Source organism: Pristiophorus japonicus, chromosome 2, assembly GCF_044704955.1.
Source record: "Pristiophorus japonicus isolate sPriJap1 chromosome 2, sPriJap1.hap1, whole genome shotgun sequence".
NCBI classification, from domain to species: Eukaryota; Metazoa; Chordata; class Chondrichthyes; family Pristiophoridae; genus Pristiophorus; species Pristiophorus japonicus.
The window spans coordinates 350778606-350804461 of record NC_091978.1 but is presented as its reverse complement, the minus strand read 5'-3'; the positions used below and the strand labels follow the sequence as shown (position 1 = coordinate 350804461).

The window sequence follows — 25856 nt, the reverse complement described above, 5'->3', positions numbered from 1 at the left end:
TTCACTTGCCAGAAACCACAGGAGGCATTTAACGTGCTAAAATATTTTACTGAAGCATCATAAATTTCTAATGTGTTGGAAAATTATAATCTATTATTTTAATAGCCTTGTTACATTTCTGGGATCCACGTACATTTGCAATTTATCATTCATTTTGTCATAATTTCTAACAGGTATGCTTATTCATTTATTTTCTTCACAATATTTAAGTCCTTCATTCTGTCAAGCTTCATTTTCCTGATACACATTTTTCCTGCTTTTCTGCATGGATGGGTTACTGAGCAACATGTTGACCAGTTGTGAACCTCGCAAACAATCCAATCCTTCAAACAGATATAGATCAATACCATGACCCCGATATTAATTGGGGGCTAGTTTTCAGTGGGTGAGTTTTTGTGTCAGTTCAAGATTCACCTGTTGCAGCAAAAAAAGAGGTATTTTAGCTCTCAGGCCTCATTTAAATGCCTTGGACAGAATGGGTGATCGATGGGAATCGGCGCAAAATCGTGTGGTGCAGAGGCTGACAGATAAGTGCGCAGAATTCACTGCTGAGCCAATCCACGGGGATCGTTGATATCGGCGAAGGGTGCAGGGGGAAGATTATAGCAGGGTGACCTAGGGCTAGAAATTTGGGTGGAGGGTTCTTAAGGTGCTAAAGTCGGGTGGTCGCTAAATTTAGCGCCGGAAATGATTAGTGACGGGAGCCCAAAATTCAGTGATTGCGTCCTGACAGTGGAGTGGCGTGCTAAGGGAAACGTTCCACACTTCTCTTCGGGCGCTAGGCAGGATGAGCAACTGAATATCCGTTGTGAAAGAGCCGGCCTCGTAGCACTCTAAGTGATGCCTACCTGCAAAAGAAAAGAATCAGAACAAAAAACATCAAAAAAAAATCTCTGTATATTACTCACCCCAAATAAAGTTAAATCTAAAAAAACATTTCAATCATACTTACCTCATGCCACCATTCCTTCCCTTCACGCCCCAAGACAGCTCTGCACGCCAGCTTTTTCTGGCGGCGTTACTACGGGGAGCTAATGGTGCAGCAAACCAAAGTTACCATCCGTGTCGGTACCGGGGGCATTGCACAGCAGCGCGAGGCTCCCACCAATACTCCTCAGCACCGCCGATCCCGGCACACTGAATTTGCTGAGCGGCGTTAATGGCTGCAACTCCTTTAACGCCCCTACAAATGCCCCTCGCCTGAGATGAAGGGGTTGTCATATGAAGAAAGGTTGAGCAGGTTGGGCCTATACACCTCCGTTCAGTTCACAAGTGTGACCCTGAGCTTCCGGTCACCTGTCACTTTAATTCTCCACTCCCTTCCCACTCTGACGTCTCCGCCCTCGGTCTCCTACATTGTTCCAATGAAGCTCATTGCAAGCTCGAGGAACAGCACCTCATCTTTCATTTAGGAACCATAGCGCCTTCTGGACTGAACATCGAGTTCAACAATTTCAAAGCATAACCTCTGGCCATCTTTGGCTCCCTTCCCCCCACCCCCGCCATATTATGTTTTTTTTTCCTTCTTTGTCTAAAATGGCAGCTGGTCGTTACTACGCCATTCACACCCTATCCAGATTAGCTTTTTTCTAACTTCTCTCATTACCATTTCAATTCATCCCATCAACTCTTTTGTCACTCTAATCTCTCCTGCCTTCCACCCTATCACAGACCTCTCCTTTTGTTCTTTCTGCCCCTCTCCCTTTCAGTGCTTAAGAATGTGCTCTCTTCGAACATTCAGCAGTTCTGACGAAGGGTCATCGACCTGAAACGTTAACTTTGTTTTTCTCTTCACAGATGCTGCCTGACCCGCTGAGATTTCCAGCATTCTCTGTTTTAATTGGGCCTATACCCATTGGAGTTTAGAAGACTTAGAGGTGATCTTATTGAAATGTATAAGATTCTGAGGTGGCTTGACAGGGTACATGCAGAGAGGATGTTTCCACTCGTGGGGAAATCTAGAACTAGGGGGCATAGTCTCAGAATAAGGGTCGCCCATTTAAAACAGAAATGAGGAGGAATTTCTTCTCTCAGAGGATCATGATCTGTGGAATTCTCTACCCTAGAGAGCTGTGTAGGCTGGTTCATTGAATGTATTTAAGATGGAGATAGACAGATTTTTGAAAGATAAGGGAGTCAAGGGTTATGGGGAACGGGCAAGAAAGTGGAATTGAGGCCAGGATCAGATCAGCCATGATCTTATTGAATGACGGAGCAGGCTCGAGGAGCCAAATGGACTACTCTTGCTCCTATTTCTTATGTTCGATCCAACCAAATTTCTCCCCCCTACAATTTCTTCACAAGGAAGAAGAAAAAAATATTTTTACACATACAGTTTCATATGATAAAAGCGACCCTGCCAACAAGTTACAATATAAACTGGGCAATCCCTGGCAGTTTCAAGGTGGCTAAATAACATAAGAATTAGGACATAAGAATTCGGAGCAGGAGTAAGCCATACGGCCCCTCAAGTCTGCTTCGCAACCCTGGCAATTTTAACCGCCCACCCGTCCGGTTTCTGTTGGGCGGGTAGGGTTATATTCACTTTGAGTCTTTACTGTGAGTGCACTTTTCAGAAGATGGCGTTTCTCACAAACACTCAATCCTGAAGTTGGTTAGACATCTTTTGGTACCACCACAAATGGCTACATGTATTTGTTGTTCTATTTGACACTGCCGCCACACTTTCCTCCCATAATAACCCGTCACTTTTACCTTAACCTGCAGCCATTTAAAGGGGAGCTTTTCCACCCAATGTGCACGCCTGGTGTTGGGGGAGGGGGTAATTCAGGGAGACTTGTTGCCCTGAAAGTGTACTGCTTATTTTTCACCCAGGCTGTACTGTGGCTATTCAAGATGTTTGTGCTGCTGGAGCTCACCGGCCTCATTTCAGGTTTGAACAGGAAGTAAATGAGGGTGGGAATGAGCTCTCTCTCATTTTCTATGGTTTGCCTGTGAAACGCAGTGTCAGTATAAAATGAGCGCTACACTCCAAACTCACTTCCTGCCCCTCAGAACTGAAGCATTTAAAGGTATTTAACCGAGAGTGAGCTTCTTTATTTTTGGGCTTTTGTTCAGCTTTTGTTGTTTAATTTAGGTGCATTTGTTTTTGAATTTTAAAGTTTAATTTTCTATTTCACTTTTCCTTTTCACTGCCGCCCATTCAAGGGCATTTTACTGTGATTTGAAATATCGCTGTTTAAATTTTTTCCCAGTTTTTGGCCCAATTCCCAGCGATTCGCAGGCTAGGTGGAAGTTGCATTTCCCTTTTATATTTAACTGCACAAAGCTCTTTTTTTTAAACTTATTGTGATTTTTTTTCATTTCTGTCTTCCTTTTCCCATTTAATTATTCCGACCCAATAATGTTGCTTTTCGGATTATTTTCGGATTCTTTGAAATCCGAATGATTGAATGAAAGAGTAACATTATTGGAAAGAAGAAAGGACTTGCATTTATATAGCACCTTTCATGACTTCAGTACAACCCAAAACAACCCAAGGGTGCAGCCTCTGGTACTAAGATAAGTCATCAGGGAGGTGGTGACGGGGGTGGGGGGGGGAGAGTTGTTGGGCGACAATCACGGTCAGGGGAGAGAAAGGGACAGGGGAGGCCCAAGGTTTACTTGTGGGGCCTGCTCGGTCTAGCCCGCAAGGAAACCATTAACTTGCTGGGTCTCGCCTGGCCCTGACTTCATTCAGCGAGTGCTTTCCCCCATACCATCAGCACTGTGATGACTTGCCTGACTCAGCGTTGAAAGCACATTTGGGTGGAAGTACCGTCATCGGCCCCCAACACTTGAGGCCTCACATGCTTCCCAAAACCCAAAAGTTAAAATCATAATCATCATAGACAGTCCCTCGGAATCGAGGAAGACTTGCTTTCACTCTTAAAATGAGTCCTTAGGTGGCTGAACAGTCCAACACGAGAACCACAGACCCTGTCACAGGTGAGTCCTCCACCAGCCTGTCCTCGCTGCACAGCACTGCCCCCCAGTCATCAAGATCCACGGCGCGGCCCTAGACAATGTGGACTACTTCCCAGACCTCAGGAGCCTCTTATCAACAAGAGCAGGCTTTGACGATGAGACTCAACACCGCCTCCAGTGCGCCAGTGCAGCCTTCGGCCGCCTGAGGAAAAGAGTATTTGAAAAGTTAAAATAGTGCCTGGCGGGAGTGCGGCGTGAACAAGGAGGTAAATACTCTGCCCCTATTTTAATCCATCCTTGTCAGCTGCGGGGGGTTAAAATCGGGGCTCTGGTCTTTGGTTGAATTTGTGTCAACCCAAGTTGTCTATTCCATATTGACTCGGAAAATATCGCTGAGAAATATGTTACATGCGACAATCTGATGGCTCCTTATTGCTTCATTTTGTCTGATGGCTCTTTATCGCGTCAGCTGTGGCTCAGTGGGTGGCACACTCACCTCTGAAGCAGAAGGTTGTGAGTTCAAGTCCCACTCCAGCAACTTGAGCACATAAATCCAGGCTGACACTGCAGTGCTGAGGGAACGCTGCACTGTCAAAGATGTCTTTCAGATGAGACGTTAAATTGAGGCCCCGTCTGCTCTCTCAGGTGAGTGTAAAAGATCCCATGGCACTATTTCAAAGAAGAGCAGGGGAGTTATCCCTGGTGTCCTGGGCCAATATTTATCCCTCAATCAACAGAACAAAAACAGATTATCCGGTCAGTATCACATTGCTGTTTGTGGGAGTTTGTTGTGCGCAGGTTGGCTGCCGCGTTTCCTACATTACAACAGCGACTACACTCCAAAAAGTACTTAATTAGCTGTAAAGCGCTTTGAGACATCTGGTGGTTGTGAAAGGCGCTATATAAATGCAAGTCTTTCTTTCTTTCATCTCCAATACTCACTATATCCTCCAGTGCAAAAATGAAATTAAAAAGTTGAAATGCTAGGAATCTGAAATAAAAACAGAAAATGCTGGAGATATAAAGCAGATCCATCATCATCTGTAATATTAACAGACCCACCAAAAGGTTGGCAGCTCTGTTGTGTATTTCCAGTTCCCTCCAAAAAGTGCTGGGAGCCGATGAGCACCTTTTAACTGTCTACGAATTGAATATAAGTCATTGCCCAACACATTAACAGTGCAGCAGCAATGAAGCTTGTCCCATCATACCTTCAGATTAGAAACAGGGTAATATAAAATTTGGGAAAACTTTACTAACCTTGGTTACGGTACTTAATGTGCCACAGTGTAAAATGTCACACGTTGGTCTGGCTGAAACCTGTCACACATCCCCATGCATCTTAACAGGTTTGTGTCCTTAGGAAACACAACCATGGACTTCTCTTGCGTTCCCTGTTCTATGCAGAGTTCATGTCTGATGGATTTTTCCCACCCCCAAAGAATCAATGTCTAATTATTATGCCCTCCCTTCCGCCCAGAGCTAATGTCTAAATATTGTTTTATGGACTCCCGCCAGTCCCCCCCGCCCACTCAGGTCTATCCAGACTCCATGTCTGACTATTATATCCTGTACTCTTCCCTCATCCCCCCTGTTGATCTCCTACTTTAAGGAACACTAAAGGGCTGATGTTCCAAACACGTAGTCCCAACACTGCCCACTGAGAGCGCGTACAGGAAATCTCAAGTGCGCTCAGAAAATCAGACCTTAATTGCCTTCCCTGAAAGAAAACGTCAAGCAGTGTTATTAATAACTCTCTGGGCCTCCATCTGCTTTTCAACCTATACCAATCCAGCTCCTTGTAAAGGTGTCAGTTGACCCTGACTCAACTCCCTTCGGTGGGAGTTTGCTGCTTGCTTCCACTGTCCTGTGGAGGAAAAACACTCTCATTTCTATCCTGCTGGAGGCTTGTAATGCCGAAGGGGTCTGTTTAAAATAAAGCCGGCGTACTCCTCATTCGTTTATTTTACCAGGGAGGTAACATAAACATAATTTCACTGGAAATCCTGAACTCTTGAGTTTATTTATGAAGTTTATAAACTCGGATTTTCTTGTCCCCTTTCTGCCATTTCAAGTAGTTTATTGAAACAAACAGAAACCCGATAGGTATTGGAGGTGATATGCAGCACAGACACGACCAGCCCCCTACCAGTCACATTGAGGACGACCCACCCAGAGTTGTGAGTGCTTTTACCGACCTCAGGACTGGATTTTAGGCTTTTTGGTTTTCGAGGCGAAATCGGAGGCGGGGCGGGAAAGTGACTGTCCGAGAATAGTTTGCGCTTGGGTTAAGGAGGTTTCAGCATCTGGGCCCGCGTCAGGGGGCGCGGGGCGAAGGGAGGCATTGTACACTTTTCATGGCGCAAGGATGGGAAACTCGCCAACGAAAGTGCCGGGCCGCGTGCGCTCCGAGAGAGGCCAAGGGCGGGGAGAGGGAAGGAAAAACCTTTTAAAAAAAAACCCACAAAACCATTCCCGAAATATTGCACAACACATTGCTAAAAAAAAAGAACTCGCAGTTACCTTTGGAGTCATTTAATTTCCTCTGCGCCGTCGGCAAGGCTGGACCGCACTGATTTCCCAGGCGGTCATTGCGGGGCACTTCTGGGCGGACGGCTCGGGCAAAAGTCCGAACTACTGCTGGTGCCGCAACACGAGGCGTTGCACACCTGGCGCAGCTCTTCCTAGCGGTGCTACTCTGCGCCAGCGCAAAAGGGGGCCAGAGGACCGAGACCTGAATGACAGCTTTCACGCCGCTCCGGGACGAAACCCGGAGCGCAAAGCGCCAGAAAATCCGGCCTTCAGTCAATTCTGTGCGGAACATGACTTCAACACGTCAGAAGAAACGATATTTTTGTCGATTAAATGTGTCATTTACTTGCTGTGCATCCTCAGCGTGACGCTGGGCTGGATGTTTTATCCAGGAATGGGCTCCCGTGTGAATGTGCCACTCACATGTTACCAGGTCTTCTGCCTTCTGCAGCAAACGGGCTTTGCTCCACCGTTCCTCTCCTGCATTCTCTCTACACTGGGCTTCACGCGGGAGGAGGGAAATTTCCGCAGGGGATCTCCCGTTCATAACCTCGGTAGAAGAGCTGCGAAACGTGTTGGGGACGGAGGGATAACCCCAAAACAATGGTGTCATTGGCATTTGCTTGGCCTACAAGAGAGACAAAATGATGCATTGATTTCATGTTTTCAGTCAAGAGCCAACTCACAAGTATTACGAATAGAATATGTCACGGCCACTGGAATAGTCTTATGAAGATCTGCTGCCCATGTGGAACCTGTGCAGGCATGAACACAGGTTGCAGAATAATAACTATAGTGTCCTATCTTGGAATCATGCCCCCCACTAACGAGACTTCACTCCTCACAAAATGTCCCATAATTCTCTTCATAACCCCCAAGTGACATCATTAGTTGACATATAAAATATCATAAAATATCAGCTATCAAAGCGAAGCATGTTTATTTGCCTATTCACTGTCCGTTTGTACTTTTTTAGCTATGCTTAAAAGAAAAACATTGACAGCATTTGAAAATATCATCCCAAAGTAATGGACCCTCGAGTTTCATGTAGCTTCTTAAAGCGGGATGACTGATTGTTGCTGTGGGAATAGTTACTCTGCAGATGATGCATCCCTTTGAAAGTAATGGGTAAATAGCAATGAAAGGAACAGTGAGACTGAGTGTAAGAAGCTGTTTGATTTAGCGCTGGTTAATATTTGTCTTAAAGAAAAAAACTGCAGCAGTGCCTCATGAATCTTTGAAAATAGTGTCCCTGTACAAACGGAACACAAGTATCCTTTCTCATTCTCTGACACTCCATTTGTCATTGAAACCCATGTTATGTTTAGCAGCAGTTTTCCCAACATTTCCATGTTTTGTTAATTTCACCTCACATTCTGTGAACATCTCAACTGTTTTCCTGACTTATTTTATTGACTGCACGTGCGCCGGCCACGATTTGTAATAATGCAGGACTGAGGCAACATGTACCTGTACGTCTAAGCGGATGTCGGGGTCACAAGCTGGGCCATCTCACTCGGCCCAGTGCTTGTTAGCAATTATCACACCTTTTTCCTACCCCTTCAGTTTGTTTCTTGATTTTTTTTCCCTCATCCTGTCTCCTGCGGGTATAACGTCAGTCACACTGGGGACACTTTTATATCCAATTATGTTCACTGGTACTGGTACTGATAAAGTGCAACACCCCCACTGACACCTGGGAGTCTCTGGCCGAGGACCGCCCTAAGTGGAGGAAGAGCATCCGGGAGGGCGCTGAGCACCTCGAGTCTCATCGCCGAGAGCATGCAGAAAACAAGCGCAGGCAGCAGAAGGAGCGTGCGGCAAACCTGTCCCACCCACCCCTCCCCTCAACGACTGTCCCACCTGTGACAGAGACTGTGGTTCTCGTATTGGACTGTTCGGCCACCGAAGGACTCATTTTAAGAGTGGAAGCAAGTCTTCTTTGACTACCTATGATGATGACAAATACATAGGGGCCAAACTTGGTGGACTCACTGCCCGCTGCTCTCAACTGGCGGCAAGTTTTCTGGGCGGTCTCCCCTCCGAGCAAGTTTGGTGAAGGCCCCCCGGCCGGTGGGGAAGGAAGACCGCTGGGGACTGCCCGCTGACGTCCGCTGGCGCGCAACGCTCATAGGTGTCCTCCCGCTCGCCGAGCTGCCAATTTGGTCCGGGCGGGAGTCCGCTGCAGTAGGGGAAAGGAATGCCGCATGGAGGCAGGTCCGACCTCAACGGTAAGTAAGAAGACCGGCAAAAAAAGGTTAGTAAACTTATTTTCTTTATTTTTTTCCCAGCAATTCAGGTGGATGGGGTCCCCTGAAGGTTTTCCTGTGTTTTTTTTTTATTTTTTGAAAATTTTAAATTTTATATGTTCCCTGGGCCTTTGCCGAGGATTGCATTTGGTGCCGAGATTGGGAGTTCCCGCCCGCTGCCGTCCAGATTCAGGATGTAAGTCGTTTTTTTGCCGGTCTTTTCCATGAAACTCCTGCCCAAAGTACCGTCAGGTATCTCAGCGGTCCTTTGGGCGGAACTTAGCTTCCACCAAGTTCGGGGCCATAGAAAAGACAACACAGGAGCAAGCCACTTGGCCCAACCAGTCTGTGCCGATGTTTACCCTCCATGCTAGCAAATACTCCCAATCATATTTCCCTGCGCTGTTCCACATCCCTTTGTTCCATTTCCGTCATCCACCTATCCAATCTAATCTTAAATGTTGACGTCATTTCTGCCTCAATCACTAACCCTGGAAGTGAATCCCAGGGCCCACTATGGCCTCATATGGCGATAGTGCGGAAAGGTGGAGTTGAGGGCGAAGATCGGCCGTGATCTCATTGAATGGCGGAGCAGGCTCAAGGGGCCGAATGGTCTACTCCTGCTCCTATTTCTTATAACTTTCTGTTCTATTACATTTAATCTTGTGTCTATGACTCCTTGTTCTAGACCCATCAACTGCTGGAAACAGACTGCTTCTATCTACCTGCCCCATCTTTTCATAATTTTAAACACTTCTATCACCCTGTAATTTGCTGTGTCTAACAAAGAAATCCATGTTTTTCAAGTCTATCTTTGTATTTCCTCATACCAGGCAGCATCCTGGTGAATCTGCACTGTACCCTCTCGAAAGCCTCAGGGCTGGATTTTTCGGCTTTTCTGTTTACGAGGCGATAATGGCGGTGGAGCGGGAAAGCCGGGAATAGTCTGCACTTTGGTAAGGGAGGCGTTGTGCACTTTTCGTGGCGCAAAAATGGGAAACTCACGAACTAAACACAAAAACATTCCCAAAACATGGCCCACGCCACCACAACACAAATCGCTAACAAAAATTAAAAGAACAAACGCTCGCGCTTACCTTCGGAGTATTTTACCTCCCTCACCGCCGCCGGCATGGCTGGACCGCACCGATTTCCCAGGCGGTCGTCGCGGGCGCACTTCCGGGAGGACGGGTCGGGGGAAAGTCCAAACTCCTGCCGGTGCCGCAACGAGAGGCGTTGTACATCCGGCGCAGCTCTTCCCGGCGGTGCTGCTGAGCACCGCCACAACACCCGACCCAAGGATCGCGAAGGGGCGCAGGAGACCTGAACGCCGCCTTTCATGCCACTCCGGGGTGAAACATGGAGCGCAGTGGACTGGAAAATCCAACCCTTAATACCTTTCTTATAGTGTGGAGCCCAATTCTACACTTGAGTACGCTAACTGAGATCTTATTAGCTGTGGCTCAGTGGGCAACACACTCACCTCTAAGTCAGAAGGTTGTGGGTTCAAGTCCCACTCCAGGAACTTGAGCACAAAAACCTAGGCTGGCACTCCAGTGCAGTGCTGAGTGAGCACTGCACTGTTGGAGCTGCTGTCTTTCAGATGAGCCGTTAAACTGAGGCCCTGTCTGCTGTCTCAGGTGGACGTAAAAGATCCCATGGCACTATTTCGAAGAAGAGCAGGGGAGTTATCCCCAGTGTTCTGGCCAATATTTACCCCTCAATCAACAGAACAAATCAGATTATCTGGTCATTATCACATTGCTGTTTGTGGGAGCTTGCTGTGCGCAAGTTAGCTGCCGCATATCCCATATTATAACAGTGACTACACTCCAAAAGTACTTCATTGGCTATGAAGCTCTTTAAGAAGTCCAGTGGTCATGAAAGGCACTATATAAGGCAAGTATTTATTTATTTTATATAGGCTCATCATTACTTCTTGGCTTTTATATTTTATACATCTTGCGATAAAACCTAGAGTTCTGTTTTATGGTCTCATAAACCTGAGATGCTGCCTTTAATGTCCTGCGAACCTGTACCCTCAAATTCCTCAGCTCTTCCATAGCACTGAGCTACTTCCATTGAGTACTGCAGCTGTTTTATTAAAAAACATTAACCTCACACTTACTGACCTTAAATTCCTTCTGCCACTTTTTATCCCATTCCCTCATCTTATTAATCTTCCTTTTCAGCTTTGTTCAAAGAATTTTAATATCATCTACAATTTTCAACACCACTCCTAGGTCCATGTCCAAATCTTGATATAGACTGTGAAGAGAAGCGGCCTCAAACTGAACCTTGTGGGTCACCACTCCCCACTTTCAACCACTCTGAAAAACTGCCTTTAGCTTCGACTCTCCATTCAAACCAATGTTTAATTCCGTTTGCTATCCACCCCCTAATTCCAGCTCCCTTAACCTTCACTAGTAATCTTTCACATGGTGCCTTGTCAAAGGCATTCCTCAAGTCCATGTCAGCTACATCCAATGCAATTCCTCCATCTACCATGTCTGTTACCTTCTCAAAAAATTCTATGAAGTTCAAGTACAATCGTCCCTTTGGAAATCCACACTGGCTACTTCTATTTGATATCTGTCCAAGCCAGGATGATGCATGACTTAGAGGGGAACTAGGAGGTGACGATGCTTCCATGCACTTGCTGCCCTTGTCCTTCAGGCTGGTGGAGGTCATGGGTTTGGCAGGTGTTGATAAAGAAGCCTTGGCAGCTTGCTGCAATACATCTTGTAGATAGTACACACTGCAGCCACAGTATGCCAGTGGTGGAGGGTGGATACCTAAGCTGGTGGATGAGGTGCCGATCAAGTGAACTGCTTTGTCCTGGATGGTGTTGAGCTTCTTGAGTGTTGTTGGAGTTGCACTCATCCAGGGAAATGGAGAGTATTCCATCACACTCCTGACTTGTGCCTTGTAGATGGTGGAAAGGCTTTGAGGAGTGAGGAGGTGAACCACTCACTGTAGACTGTACCCAGCCTCTGACCTGCTCTGGTAGCCATAGCATTTATCTAGCTGGTCCAGTTAAGTTTCTGGTCAATGTGAATCCCAAGATATTGATGGCGAGGTCTTGGCAGTGGTAATGCCGTTAATTGTCAAGGGGAGGTGGTTAAGCGCTCTCTTGTTGGAGATGGTCATTGCCTGGTACTTGTGTTGTGTGACTATTGCTTGCCACTTATCAGTCCAAGCGTGGATGTTGTCCAGGTCTTGCTCCATGCGGGCATGAACTGCTTCATTATCTGAGGAATTGCGAATGGAGCTGAACAATGTACAATCATCAATGAATAGCCTCACTTCTGACTATGATAGAAGGAAGGTCATTGATGAAGCAGCGGAATTGATGTTGGGCACGGCACCCTGTCAATGGACTTAAAGACAATGGAAATAAAAATTGGGATATAAAACGGGCTGCCTACTCACTAGTACTTCTTTTGCATGATTGCTCCTAGTCAAGATTTACCCCATTCTGAGTTAACTCTGCTTAACTCACTGGCGGTATTATCTATTTAATTCACCGGCTCTATCATGTACCTAAACAGACCATGACCTAGAAATTGGGCCGCTTACCACCATGAGTTGCCGCTGCTACCCTGCCAAAAAATGGCGGCCGCCACTCAAGTGCCCTTCTCTGGCGCGGGACTCGGCGGCCGCCATTTTGATGAGGGCCTTAGCGCTGCCGATAGCAGCGTGGCTCTGAAAATGTAAATGAAGAGAGGGTGACGTCGGTTGGCGTGCAATGAGAACTTAATGTCACCTTATCAAACTTCGACCTTAGCGCTGAGTTCAGCGCTGGGCTATGTTCGCTGTAAGATGCTCGGCAACACAGTGAGCTTTAAGGTCTCGCGCACTTAAATTCACAGGCCATGCAGTGAGATGGAGAGCTGGAGAGGGGACGGGCCCAACCCAATGAGTGGGAAAAAGCCACCAGTGCCTTAGCCAAAGATGGCGGCCCTACGCACCACATAAAGCAGACCTTCCCACCCGCACTAAGATGGTAACACCCGTGCCCGAGGCAAAGTTGGCGGCATTGCTCAATGAACAAAGCAGCAAGACCCCCGCACCGCATAAATATGGCGGAACTCGTGGCGCTGACGCCCCGCACAAAGAAGGTGGCAGGGCCGTCCCCATCGGGCAGTTGATGCTATTGAGATTCCCTTCCCACAAGTGTCGCTGGGTGAGATGCAGTGGGCGTCGAGCATCCGGTGGGCAGCAACTGGAGGATCCGGTTACTATGGGAGTGAGCGGCGAAGGGAGCAGCGCGGTCTGCCATGCAGCCTGCAGGAGACCGAGCAGCCCGGAAAGGTAAGGAGCAGGCCCGGTACCAGACCATGGGCACGCCCAGTGTCTGCTCACTTCCTGTCGACCACGCCCCACATTAGCGCAGCTCGACCCGGCACTGGGTGCGCAATGTACTATCCCAGTTTCAGTACTGCAAATGTTTAGCTGTGCTGTACAGCATTTTGCCTTTGCTTCTGGTTCTGTAAAATATGAAGCCACCTGGACAGTGGTTCAATCTGTAGAAAGTACTTGAGCGTTGTGAATACTTTCTGCCTTCCAAGATATACTGGATATCCTGCAGGAGATGTAATGCATATCCCACAGGAGATATAGTGGATATCCCACAGGAGATATCGTGGATATCCCACAGGAGATATCGTGGATATCCCACAGAAGATATAGAGGATATCACACAGGAGATATAGTGGATATCCCACAGGAGATATCGTGGATATCCCACAGGAGATATAGTGGATATCTCACAGGAGATATCGTGGATATCCCACAGGAGATATAGTGGATATCCCCACAGGAGATATAGTGGATATTCTACAGGAGATGTAATGCATATCCTACATGAGATATAGTGGATATTCCACAGGAGATATAATGGATATTCTACAGTGGATGTAATGCATATCCTACAGGAGATATAGTGGATATCCCACAGGAGATGTGATGCATTCCCTACATGAGATATAGTGTATATCCCACAGGAGATGTAGTGGCTATCCTACAGGGGATTTACCATGCTCAGGGTTAACTGTTAGACCTGAGCTGCAATAACTTGGTGTGGCAGAGAGTAAAAAACGCTGTTTCTCAGTTCATAAGAGATGCAGTCTGCTTATGGAAACTATCGTCGAGCCATTTATATGATGATTAGGTTTTGAAAACCTAAATTTTATCACCCACATCATTAATGAACGCAGTGCTATGCTGCACCTACTGGGCTCAGTAAGGGCTGCTCCAGACCCTGGGCCTGAGGGGGTATCTCTGGATACCAGGGCTGAGTTGGAATATATTTATTTTTAGGTGAACTTTTTTTTAAATAATTGAGCTCACTCTCTTGACAGTGAGTGTCTTGGTGAACCTCCAGGCAAAACTTATTTTTTAATGTTTAACGTTTCAATTCACGCGGTGTAATGCAGACAAAGGTGAGTTGAAGATGTGTAACCCAAGAAGACGGTCCTGAACTGGAAAGGTTGATGTGAATGAATATTTGATTAAAGCAGAAGGGAGGGGGAACAGAAGCATTTTCTAAAATTAAATAATGCCGCAGTTCTATAAGTGCGTTTTCTCCCATGGAACGTGGCTCTGGGTGCATTTCAATGAAAACATAGTGATTATAAACTAAGAGATAATTGAGGGTAAATAAAGATATGAGGCATGAGGCTCATAGGGGTTTATGTTTGCACTGAGTGCACGTGAACTCCAGCTTTAGTTACTCACCACCTCCCAACAAATGTTGGAAATAAATTTATTGCTAATGTCTGGTGTAATAATAACACAACAGAGATAGTCATTTAGTTCATCAAGTGTTTTCCTTCCACCAACAATATCCAGACTATTTGTTTTTGGAATGAGACGATACATCTGCTCCTGTGGTTCAGATGGATTAATAAGGGACAGCCAGCATAACTTTGTTTAAGGCAAATCGTGTCTGACTAACCTGATTGCGTTCTTTGATGAAGTATCAGGCAGTCATCATCATAGGCAGTCCCTCGGAATCAAGGAAGACTTGCTTCCACTCTTAAAATGAGTCCTTAGGTGGCTGAACAGTCCGATACAAGAGCCACAGTCCCTGTCACAGGTGAGACAGATAGTCATTGAGGGAAAGGGTAGATGGGACTGGTTTGCCGCACGCTCTTTCCGCTGCCTGCACTTGATTTCTGCATGCTCGCGGCAATGAGACACGAGGTGCTCAGCGCCCTCCCGGATGCACTTCCTCCACCAAGGGTGATCTTTGGCCAGGGACTCCCAGGTGTCAGTGGGGATGTTGCACTTTATCAGGGAGGCTATAAGGGATTCCTTGTAACATTTCCTCTGCCCACCTTTGGCTCACTTGCCGTGAAGGAGTTCCGAGTAGAGCACTTGCTTTGGGAGTCTCTTGTCTAGCATGCGAACAATGTAGCCTGCCCAGCGGAGCTGATCAAGTGTGGTCAGTGCTTGTGGGGATGTTGGCCTGGTCAAGGACATAATAGAGAGGGTTAATGAAGGTAGTGAGTCAGCTGTGGCTCAGTGGGTAGCACTCTCGCCTCTGAGTCAGAAGGCTGTGGATTCAAGTCCCACTCCAGGGACATGAGTACAAAAAAATCTAGGCTGACACTCCAATGCAGTGCTGAGGGAGCACTGCACTATCGGAGGTGCCGTCTTTCAGATGAAACATTAAACCGAGGCCCCATCTGCTCTCTCAAGTGGAAGTAGAAGATTCCATGGCACTATTTCGAAGAAGAGCAGGAGAGTTATCCCTGGTCTTCTGACCAATCATCATCATAGGCAGTCCCTCGGAATCGAGGAAGACTTGCTTCCACTCTTAACATGATTTCTTAGGTGGCTGTACAGTCCAATACGAGAACCACAGTCTCTGTCACAGGTGGAACAAATTGTCGTTGAGGGAAGGGACTGGTTTGCCGCACGCTCCTTCTGCTGCCTGCGCTTGATTTCTGCATGCTCTCGGCGACGAGACTTGAGGAGCTCAGCGCCCTTCCCCGATGCACTTCCTCCACTTAGGGCGGACTTTGGCCAGGGACTCCCAGGTGTCAATGGGGATGTTGCATTTTTTCAGGGAGGCTTTGAGGGTGTCCTTATAATGTTTCCGCCCAGCTTTGGCTCGTTTGCCACGAAGGAGTTCCGAGTAGTGCGCTTGCTTTGGGAGTCTCATGTCTGGCATGCGAACAATGTGGCCTGCCCAGTGAAGCTGATCAAGTGTGGTCAGTGCTTCAATGCTGGGGATGTTGGCCTGGATGAGGACGCTAACGTTTGTGCATCTGTCCTCCCAGGGGATTTGTAGGATCTTGCAGAGACATCGTTGGTGGTATTTCTCCAGCGACTTGAGGTGTCTGCTGTACATGGTCCATGTTTCTGAGTCATACAGGAGGGTGGATATTATTACAGCCCTGTAGACCATGAGCTTGGTGGCAGTTTTGAGGGCCTGGTCTTCAAACACTCTTTTCCTCAGACGGCCGAAGGCTGCACTGGCGCACTGGAGGCGGTGTTGGATCTCGTCGTCAATGTCTGCTCTTGTTGTTAGCCAATATTTATCCCTCAATTAACAAAACAAAAAAACAGATTATCTGGTCATTATCACATTGCTATTTGTGAGAGCTTGCTTGTGTGCAAATTGGCTGCTGCGTTTCTCCACATTACAACAGTGACTACACTCCAAAAGTACTTAATTGACTGTAAAGCGCTTTGAGACATCCTCACTGCCATGCTCCACTTCACAGTCGACAAGCTCCCTGCTGGAGTGGAACTAAACTACAGAACCAGTGGGAAGCTGTTCAACCTACGTCGTCTCCAGTTCAGGTCCAAGACCAGCCCAGCCTCTGTCGTCATGCTACAGTACGCGGACGACGCCTGCGCACATTCAGAGGCTGAACGCCAGGACATAGTCGACGTATTTACTGAGGTGTACAAAAGCATGGGCCTTACGCTAAACATCAGCAGGACAAAGGTCCTCCACCAGCCTGTCCTTACCGTACAGCACTGTCCCCCAGTCATCAAGATCCACGGCGCGGCCCTGGACATGTGGACCACTTCCCATATCTCGGGAACCTCCTATCAACAAGAGCAGACATCGACGACGAGATCCAACACCGCCTCCAGTGCACCAGGCAGCCTTTGGCCGCCTGAGGAAAAGAGTGTTTGAAGACCAGGCCCTCAAAACTGCCACCAAGCTCATGGTCTACAGGGCTGTAGTAATACCCGCCCTCCTGTATGGCTCAGAAACAAGGACCATGTGCAGTAGACACCTCACGTCGCTGGAGAAATACCACCACGATGTCTCTGCAAGATCCTACAAATCCCCTGGGAGGACAGATGCACAAACATTAGTGTCCTCAACCAGGCCAACATCCCCAGCATTGAAGCACTGACCACACTTGATCAGCTCCACAGGGCAGGCCACATAGTTCACATGCCAGACACGAGACTCCCAAAGCAAGCGCTTCATTCGGAACTCCTTCACGGCAAATGAGCCAAAGGTGGGCAGTGGAAACGTTACAAGGACACCCTCAAAGCCTCCTTGATAAAGTGCAACATCCCCACTGACACCTGGGAGTCCCTGGCCAAAGACAGCCCTACGTGGAGGAAGTGCATCCGGGAGGGCGCTGAGCACCTCGAGTCTCATCGCCAAGAGCCTGCAGAAATCAAGCACAGGCAGCGGAAACATAGGAACATAGAAAATAGGTGCAGGAGTACGACATTCGGCCCTTCAAGCCTGCACCACCATTCAATATGATCATGGCATGAAAGAGCGTGCGGCAAACCAGTTCCACCTACCCCTTCCCTCAACGACTATCTGCCCCACCTGTGATAGAAACTGTGGCTCTTGTATTGGACTGTTCAGCCACCCAAAAACTCATGTTAAGAGTGGAAGCAACTCTTCCTCGATTCCGAGGGGCTGCCTATGATGATGATGGTCGTGAAATGCGTTATATAAGTCCAAGTATTTCTTTCTCGTGTAGTAGATGTATATATGAACTTTGAAAAGGCATTTGATGAAGAACCACATAACAGACTTATTCAGAAAGCACATGGTATTAAAGGGACAGTGTTAACTGGGGTACATAATTGGCTACGGGATAGGAGGCATAGAGTAGTGGTGAACGGATGTTTTTCTGATTATAGAGAAGTATGCAGTGGGGTCCCCAGGGGTCCGTATTAGGACCATTGCTTACTTGTTATATATACATGACCTGGACTCGGGTATAGAGAGTGCAATTTTGAAGTTTGCAGATGATGCAAAACTTGGCAATGTAGTAAATAGTGAGCAGGATAGTCACAGAGGCGAGGTAGCATGGGAGGTGTGAGACTTTGCCTAGAATATATATTGAAGCAAGGTTCCTTCTCACCAAACCTCCAGACCTTGACATAGTGGCTGACTTGATGGTTTAACTGCTAATCAGTGCTAAAAACCTGATGTTTCCTGTCTGAATTTACAAAGGAACAGGAGATGACCTGGACACTCTCAGATAATTAAAGTGACCTTGCTAATAGTTGCTAATGTGTTAGCTTGTTCTGGCCAACCTGCTATTAACACCTCACATGGGATGTTGCTAACCCATCTGCTTCATCCTCCAGCATTGTCCTGACTAATCTGCAATATTAGCACATCCTAATAGGACAATGACCCCCCGAGATGTTATAATTAACTTTGATGGGACACATGACAGAGCAAATTCGAACACGAGATACGTGTAATGTAGCTTTGGTAAGAGCTGTGACCTATTAGAGATTAAATAAAGCCATGAATGAGCTTTATAAACCAAAAAAGAGCAACTGGTTTTGATTTTTAAGAGTTTATCTGATTGTCTCATGATGGTGGGGTGGCTAAATGGCACTACTGTATATATGTTTTTAAGTGGTTGTTGTCGTAAAATATGTTGTTGTTGTTGTTGTTGCAAAATTTGACCACGGACAAAAAGATGGCGCTCAAAGGAATTTAGTATAAAAAAAAATTAGAGGGAACATTGGCGCTGGGTCCTCAGCTCACTATGAAAACCCAGCATTGAGCAGACTGACAGATGCTGTCAGCACCTCTGAAAGGGACACACACATCTTTCAGGTAAGTTTGCATTTAAGCTTTTTGGACTGGATTTTTAAATTTTTTTATTGAAGTAGTGGCTTGGTGCAATAGATGTTAAAAGTTTTTTTAAGTGTGCAGGGAGTGCTGCTGGACACTTGCAACTTGCAAGGCCTCAGATGGTAAAGGATGGCCCCTGAGCAGACAGATATGCTGGAAATACTCAGCAGGTCAGGCAACATCGGTGGAGAGAGAAACAGGGTTCACTTCTCAGGTCGAGATGCTGCCTGACCTGCTGATTATTTGCAGCATTTTATGCTTTTAGTTCATTCAGATTTACAGCATCCGCTCGCAGAGGGAAGAGGAAGACTCAGAAGAGGAAGACGGAAAAGGAAGGATGCAACCCAGACAGCCCCTTCTGGCTGTGATATCTGGGATGGAATTATCCATCTGGGGACTCAGTGACCACAATCGCAATTCGCCTTTCCGCATTTCCCACACCTTACATTTCCTCCGTTACGGACTATCACAGCATCTTCTTAGCCACAATACTGAAATAAAAGTCACCAACCATTTGGCTCTGAATTGCCATGTTGGGCAGGATTCCACAAGTTAGAGGTCTATGAAGAAGGATTCTGAAGAATTTTAAACACTAAATTATTGTTAGTTGAGCACTTAATTATTGTTCTTTATATGAAATTGATAAGGACATAAGAAATAAGAGCAGGAGTAGGCCATTTGGCCCCTCGAGCCTGCTCCGCCATTCAATGAGATCATGGCTGATCTGATCTTGGACTCAGCTCCACTTCCCTGCCCGCTCCCCATAACCCTTGACTTCTTTATCATTCAAAAATCTGTCTATCTCCACCTTAAATATATTCAATGAGTAGCCATGGGAACTCTGGTTGGATATCCCTGGCTATTTCCTATTCTCTCTAATGGTTCTGTTCACAGAATCTCAACATGCATGTATGTATGTATGTATGTAACTGTAAGTATGCTCACAGGTTTGTTGAGTTGGGATTGGCTTGGCCAGTCACGTGATGTTCACAAGACTAAATAAAACCCCAGCCAATTGGGTTCGGGGGATCTACGATGAGGCAGGTGGTTGTGAGCCTGGTAGATGAACTGGTAATGTGTAGTGTGATTATTAAACCTTTTACTAATAAACCAATTAGTTCTTAATAGCAATGTGTTGCTATGAATTCTTAAGCAAAGAACCCATGAAGCAAATATATTACAACAGCAATCCACTTTTTGTTGTCTCAGGCACAGCTGAAAATGTTTTCACCTGTTATTGCAGAATGTTGCTATCCTGTGATCTGACTTTTATTTGCTAAATATTTATTGGCTTGTATCTGCTTGTATTTGCAGCTTTGAGAAGCCACTTTGGCCAACCTATCATTAATGGAAACTGGGCCATAGATAGGCCAGGCTCTTATGAAGCTGCAGGAACCTTGTTCAAGTACAAGAGGCCAAATGAGATCAGTACTACAGCAGGGGAATCCTTCATTGCTGAGGGGCCAACCAGTGAAATTCTGGATGTCTACGTAAGTTTAAACTTTAGATCTAAGCTGGGCAATTCCTTTGAAATGCCAACAAAGCTTCACATTGCTTCTGTTCATAAATCAAAGTCTCTAATCTTCTGGGGATTGAATTGAAAAAACTCCAGTAAAAGAAAGCTTCAAGAATCTGGCGATCAGTCAACATCAACTGTAGGGAACAGTTGTAGGACATCAGAAAAATAGAAATGAATAGGAAACATAAAGAAAGTGTCAATATAATGTGAGCGATGGGAGAGAATGTAATACAATATAAATGTTGGAGAAATTGTTAATATATTGTCAGTGATTAGAAATAATGTTAATATAATTTTGCTGATTGGACAAAATAGTAATATAATGTTGGAGAGAATGTTGATATAATGGCCTGGATTTTGCGTTCAGCGGTGAAGGAACGGGGCTCGCCATTCAGTACTCTTACAGCTGCCCTCAGACTTTTTGCGGGTTTTTGAGCGGAAATTTATGTTTACTCGAGCCCCATTTCAGCGCGGCACCCTCTAGAAGGGATCTATGGTGTGTGTGAGCAGGACAAGCAACAGCATGTCTACTCAACCAATCAGATTGAAAAATCCCCACTGAGACACGCAGAGTCTAAACCAGGAAGTATAAATTAGAATATTTAATTCATTGTAAAATAATACACAGAAAGCAAAATAAAGAGAGCAAAAGAAAGATGTGATTAAGCGAGAGAGAGCTAAAAGAGACAGAAATTTTAAACAATTAAATTCTCCAACAATAATTACATTCTGAAGGAATTAGACTAAACACTTGTAAAATAAAATTTTCAGTGGCAAAGAGGTTGTTTGACAATAATTAAGACTTATCATATGTTAAAAATTAATTTGCACCTGAATGCACCAGCTCTTTTTCTGGAATGTTTAGTGGGTAAATGGTGAGTAAGTACAGCAACTTCATGCCTTTACAGGGATTTCATTGCAGTGTAGTGAAGCTTATGGAGTAGCAGGGCAAAACAGACAGCAACTTCCTAATTGCCACATTTAATTGCGCATGTGCGGACTCCAGAAGATGCTGTCTGATTTACTCCATAATAACAGTGAGCGCCTCACCATTATTCCTATCACAAAGCCAAGCCAATGTTTGTGATTGGAGTGAATGTTAATATAAAATAGTGATCATGAATGCTGCCAGATTGACATAAAAAATAATGGGGGTTAAAATTCTGGCTTTGCCGTGTCTGTATGGAATACGTACGGACCTGGTGAGGCCCCGCAAAAGCCGGTTTTCGCCAATGCGCATGCGCCAGAAACCGGCTTTTCCGATCTATCAAGTTTGGGCTTGACCAATCCTCCGCATCCCCGCAGCCAGGACATTTGTGCGGGAGAGATTGGGCTATTTGCCCAACTCTTGCCCAGTGAATGTCCTTAAAACTCTTGCGCCTGGTAAAAGTAGGTGCATAGCCTACTTTTACCAGCATAGGAGTTTTAAAACATATAAAAAATAAAATTTAAATACACATTTTTACGTTAAAAATCCTGTTCACTAAGGTAAGTTTATTTTAAACCCTATAAAAACACACAAAAAAATCCTCAAAATATTTTTTTTTCTAAAACATTTTAATTAACTTTAATTTCAATTAATTTTAAATATGTGAGGTGTTTTTTATTTTTATGTTGTGTTTTGGGTTTTTTTTCCTCATTGATAGCAATAAGAACTCGAAGTTTTCATCGCTATCAATGAGAATACTGTACCGTGATTGGTTGTCCAGTCACACGTGACTCCACCTTCTATGTGCGAAACCTGGAGGACAGTGGCGCGCTCTGAGCGCAGGAAGAGAAGGCCTCCCACTGCAATGTCAGGCTCCGGGACCACCATTCTCGGGTCGCAGGCGTTCGTGCGAAGGAAACCTCCAACCGGAATTTTTTGTTCATAAATGTCCTCCAGAGAAAGTAACCTCCCACCCCTACCCAGTATGGCCAACATGTGACTCCAGTCCTACATTATGTGGTTGACTCAAATTCCCTCAGGAAAACTAAGATAGTGCAATAAATGGGACCTTGCCAGTGTCTGGAGAACAAATAAAAATTATGTCAGTAAGTGGGAGAGAATGGTAATATACTTTAGTGATTGGAGAGAAAGTGAATACAAAGTCAGTGATTGAAGAGAATGTTGCTATAAAGTCAGTAATTGGAGAGAATGTTAATGGCCCAGAATTTGCTGTAACCATTCAACAAACGGCACCCGCCATTAGCTAGACTTACCCATGCCGATTTAATCTCCATGATATTTTGCCCTGCAAGCTGCTGGAAGTGCAAGATGGAAACAGCACTGCGCCCTCTTCAGGGCATGTGGGACCTGAGTGAACAGGACAATCAACTGTGTATCTCCTTAACCAATCACATTGAAGGATTGTGAACCACAAGATCTCAGACGTAGGGTGAATTAGAGTGGGTGATTTAAAGTCAAATCAAGTTCCTAAAGAGAAATAAAAGAGAAATCCTTCATTGCAAGAGGATTTGAGTACAGGAGCAAGGATGTCTTACTACAGTTATACAGGGCCTTGGTGAGACTGCACCTGGAGTATTGTGTGCAGTTTTGCTCTCCTTACCTATACTTGCCAACGAGGGAGCGCAGTGAAGGTTCACCAGACTGATTCCTGGGATGGCAGGACTGTCGTATGAGGAGAGATTGGGTCGACTAGACCTGTATTCACTAGAGTTAGAAGAATGAGAGGGGATCTCATTGAAACGTATAAAGTTCTGACTGGGTTGGACAGACTGGATGCGGGGAGGATGTTTCCCCTGGTTGGGAAGTCTAGAACAAGGGGTCACAGTCTCAGGATACATGGTAGGAAATTTAGGACCGAGATGAGGAGAAATAGAAACATAGAAACATAGAAAATAGGTGCAGGAGTAGGCCATTCGGCCCTTCGAGCCTGCACCGCCATTCAATGAGTTCATGGCTGAACATGCAAACTCAGTACCCCATTCCTGCTTTCTCGCCATACCCCTTGATCCCCCTAGTAGTAAGGACTACATCTAACTCCTTTTTGAATATATTTAGTGAATTAGCCTCAACAACTTTCTGTGATACAGAATTCCACAGGTTCACCACTCTCTGGGTGAAGAAGTTTCTCCTCATCTCGGTCTTAAATGGCTTACTCCTTATCCTTAGACTGTGATCCTTGGTTCTGGACTTCCCCAACATTGGGAACATTCTTCCTGCATCTAACCTGTCTAAACCCGTCAGAATTTTAAACGTTTCTATGAGATCCCCTCTCATTCTTCTGAACTCCAGTGAATACAAGCCCAGTTGATCCAGTCTTTCTTGATACGTCAGTCCCGCCATCCCGGGAATCAGTCTGGTGAACCTTCGCTGCACTCCCTCAATAGCAAGAATGTCCTTCCTCAAGTTAGGAGACCAAAACTGTACACAATACTCCAGGTGTGGCCTCACCAAGGCCCGTACAACTGTAGTAACACCTCCCTGCCCCTGTACTCAAATCCCCTCGCTATGAAGGCCAACATGCCATTTGCTTTTTAACCGCCTGCTGTACTTGCATGCCAACCTTCAATGACTGATGTACCATGACACCCAGGTCTCGTTGCACCTCCCCTTTTCCTAATCTGTCACCATTCAGATAATAGTCTGTCTCTCTGTTTTTACCACCAAAGTGGATAACCTCACATTTATCCACATTATAATTCATCTGCTATGCATTTGCTCACTCACCTAACCTATCCAAATCACTCTGCAGCCTCATAGCATCCTCCTCGCAACTCACACTGCCACCCAACTTAGTGTCATCCGCAAATTTGGAGATACTACATTTAATCCCCTCATCTAAATCATTAATATACAATGTAAACAGTTGGGTTTTCACTCAGAGGGTTGTGAACCTGTGGAATTCTCGACCACAGAAGGCTGTGGAGGCCAAGTCACTGAATATATTTAAGAGGAAGATAGATAGATTTCCAGAAACAAAAGTCATTAAGGGGTATGGGGAAAAAACGGGAATATTGTGTTGAGATAGAAGATCAGCTATGATCATATTGAATGGCGGTGCAGACTCGAAGGGCCGAATGGCCTACCACTCTGCAGACTCGAAGGGCCGAATGGCCTACTACTGCTCCTATTTTCTATGTAAAGATTGGATTAAGAGAGAGAAGAAAGAGACAGGAAGAAAAAGTTTAAAAAATGTAAATTTACCTTTTTTTGTTTGAAATTCCTAACAATTAAACCAAGAAGGAATGAGACTCTACACTTGTAATAGTTAATTTTCAGTGCCAGAGAAGTTGTCTGGCAGTAATTAACACTTATCACATGGAATGACTTGACTTAACTTTCTGTGGTGAGTGTCATTCGTATCTACATTTCGGACAGCAATGTTTGGATTTCTGCGTTTAATCGTGTGCCTGCCCCGCCCCTAAAGTTGCTGTAGCATTTCTGCATAAATAACAGTGAGCGCCATTAGCCCCGCTATTATTTTGACAGCGAATTATGAGCCATTATAATGTCAGTGATTAGAAAGAATGTTAATACAATAACTCCGAGGTCTCAATTATGAACTCTAAAAGTGAAGTCGACAAAGCTCCTGTCGGAGCTGATGCCCATCAGCACATGTCAAAGAAGCTTGATGTTGTTTCTGAAGATTGGGCCCCTTAAGCATGTAAAGGAACTCTTTGAACACTGGATACAGGCAATCTATTAACAACACCTGTCAAACCTGGGTGAGAGTTGAAAAGAAAGAAGCCAAGTTGCTTGGATATTTTGGAAAATGAAACAGTGAAAATAAAAAATACCAGAAAGCATTAAATGTGCAATCCATAAAGTAATCTAAATTTTGATTTGAAAAATTCAATCAAAATTCAGACTTCCAACATGTTATGAATTATTTTTTATATTGAAATGCTTTTGTGCTCCATCGAAAGGTTTTATTTTCCTTACCTTTTTTTCCAGGTGATATATCAGCAAGCAAACCCCAAGGTGCAGTTTGAATATGTTTTGCCAACTGACAATGTTGTCAGCAGCCATTCACTACCACATACGGCAGGTCAACATTTAGGTAAACGTCTTGTATCTTTCCTTCCAAGACCACACTGCATTTAGAATATTTCATTATACAGGTAGTGCAATTAGTGTGACAATATAGTGTGACCTTGGGGTCCCCATAATTGCTCAGTAGTTCAAAGGGATTGTTAAAAAATGTTACGGAAGACTATGGCCATGGTTCTGCCAAAGTCTGTAAAAAAAAAACAATAGATCTATCATTTCATCTCACATACCATACAACTCTACCTCACATACCATACACTCTACCTCACATACCATACGCCCTACCTCACATACCATACGCCTTACCTCACATACCATATGCCCTACCTCACATACCATACAACTCTACCTAACATACCATACGCCCTACCTCACATACCATACACTCTACCTCACATACCATACAACCCTACCTCACATACCATACGCCCTACCTCACATACCATACAACTCTACCTAACATACCATGCGCCCTACCTCACATACCATATGCCCTACCTAACATACCATACAACCCCACCTCACATACCATACAACTCT

At 45.4% G+C, this 25856-nt stretch overlaps 1 protein-coding gene across 1 annotated transcript in view; it reads left to right on the top strand.

The window, feature by feature from the left end:
* The window catches only part of LOC139231646 (thrombospondin type-1 domain-containing protein 4-like), a 672439-nt gene that overhangs the window by 579633 nt on the left and 66950 nt on the right, over positions 1–25856 (top strand). Inside the window, exons 8-9 of the mRNA XM_070862523.1 lie at positions 20116–20291; positions 25221–25326. Coding sequence (XP_070718624.1) covers positions 20116–20291; positions 25221–25326 — 282 coding nt within the window. The remainder of the gene's footprint in view (positions 1–20115; positions 20292–25220; positions 25327–25856) is intronic.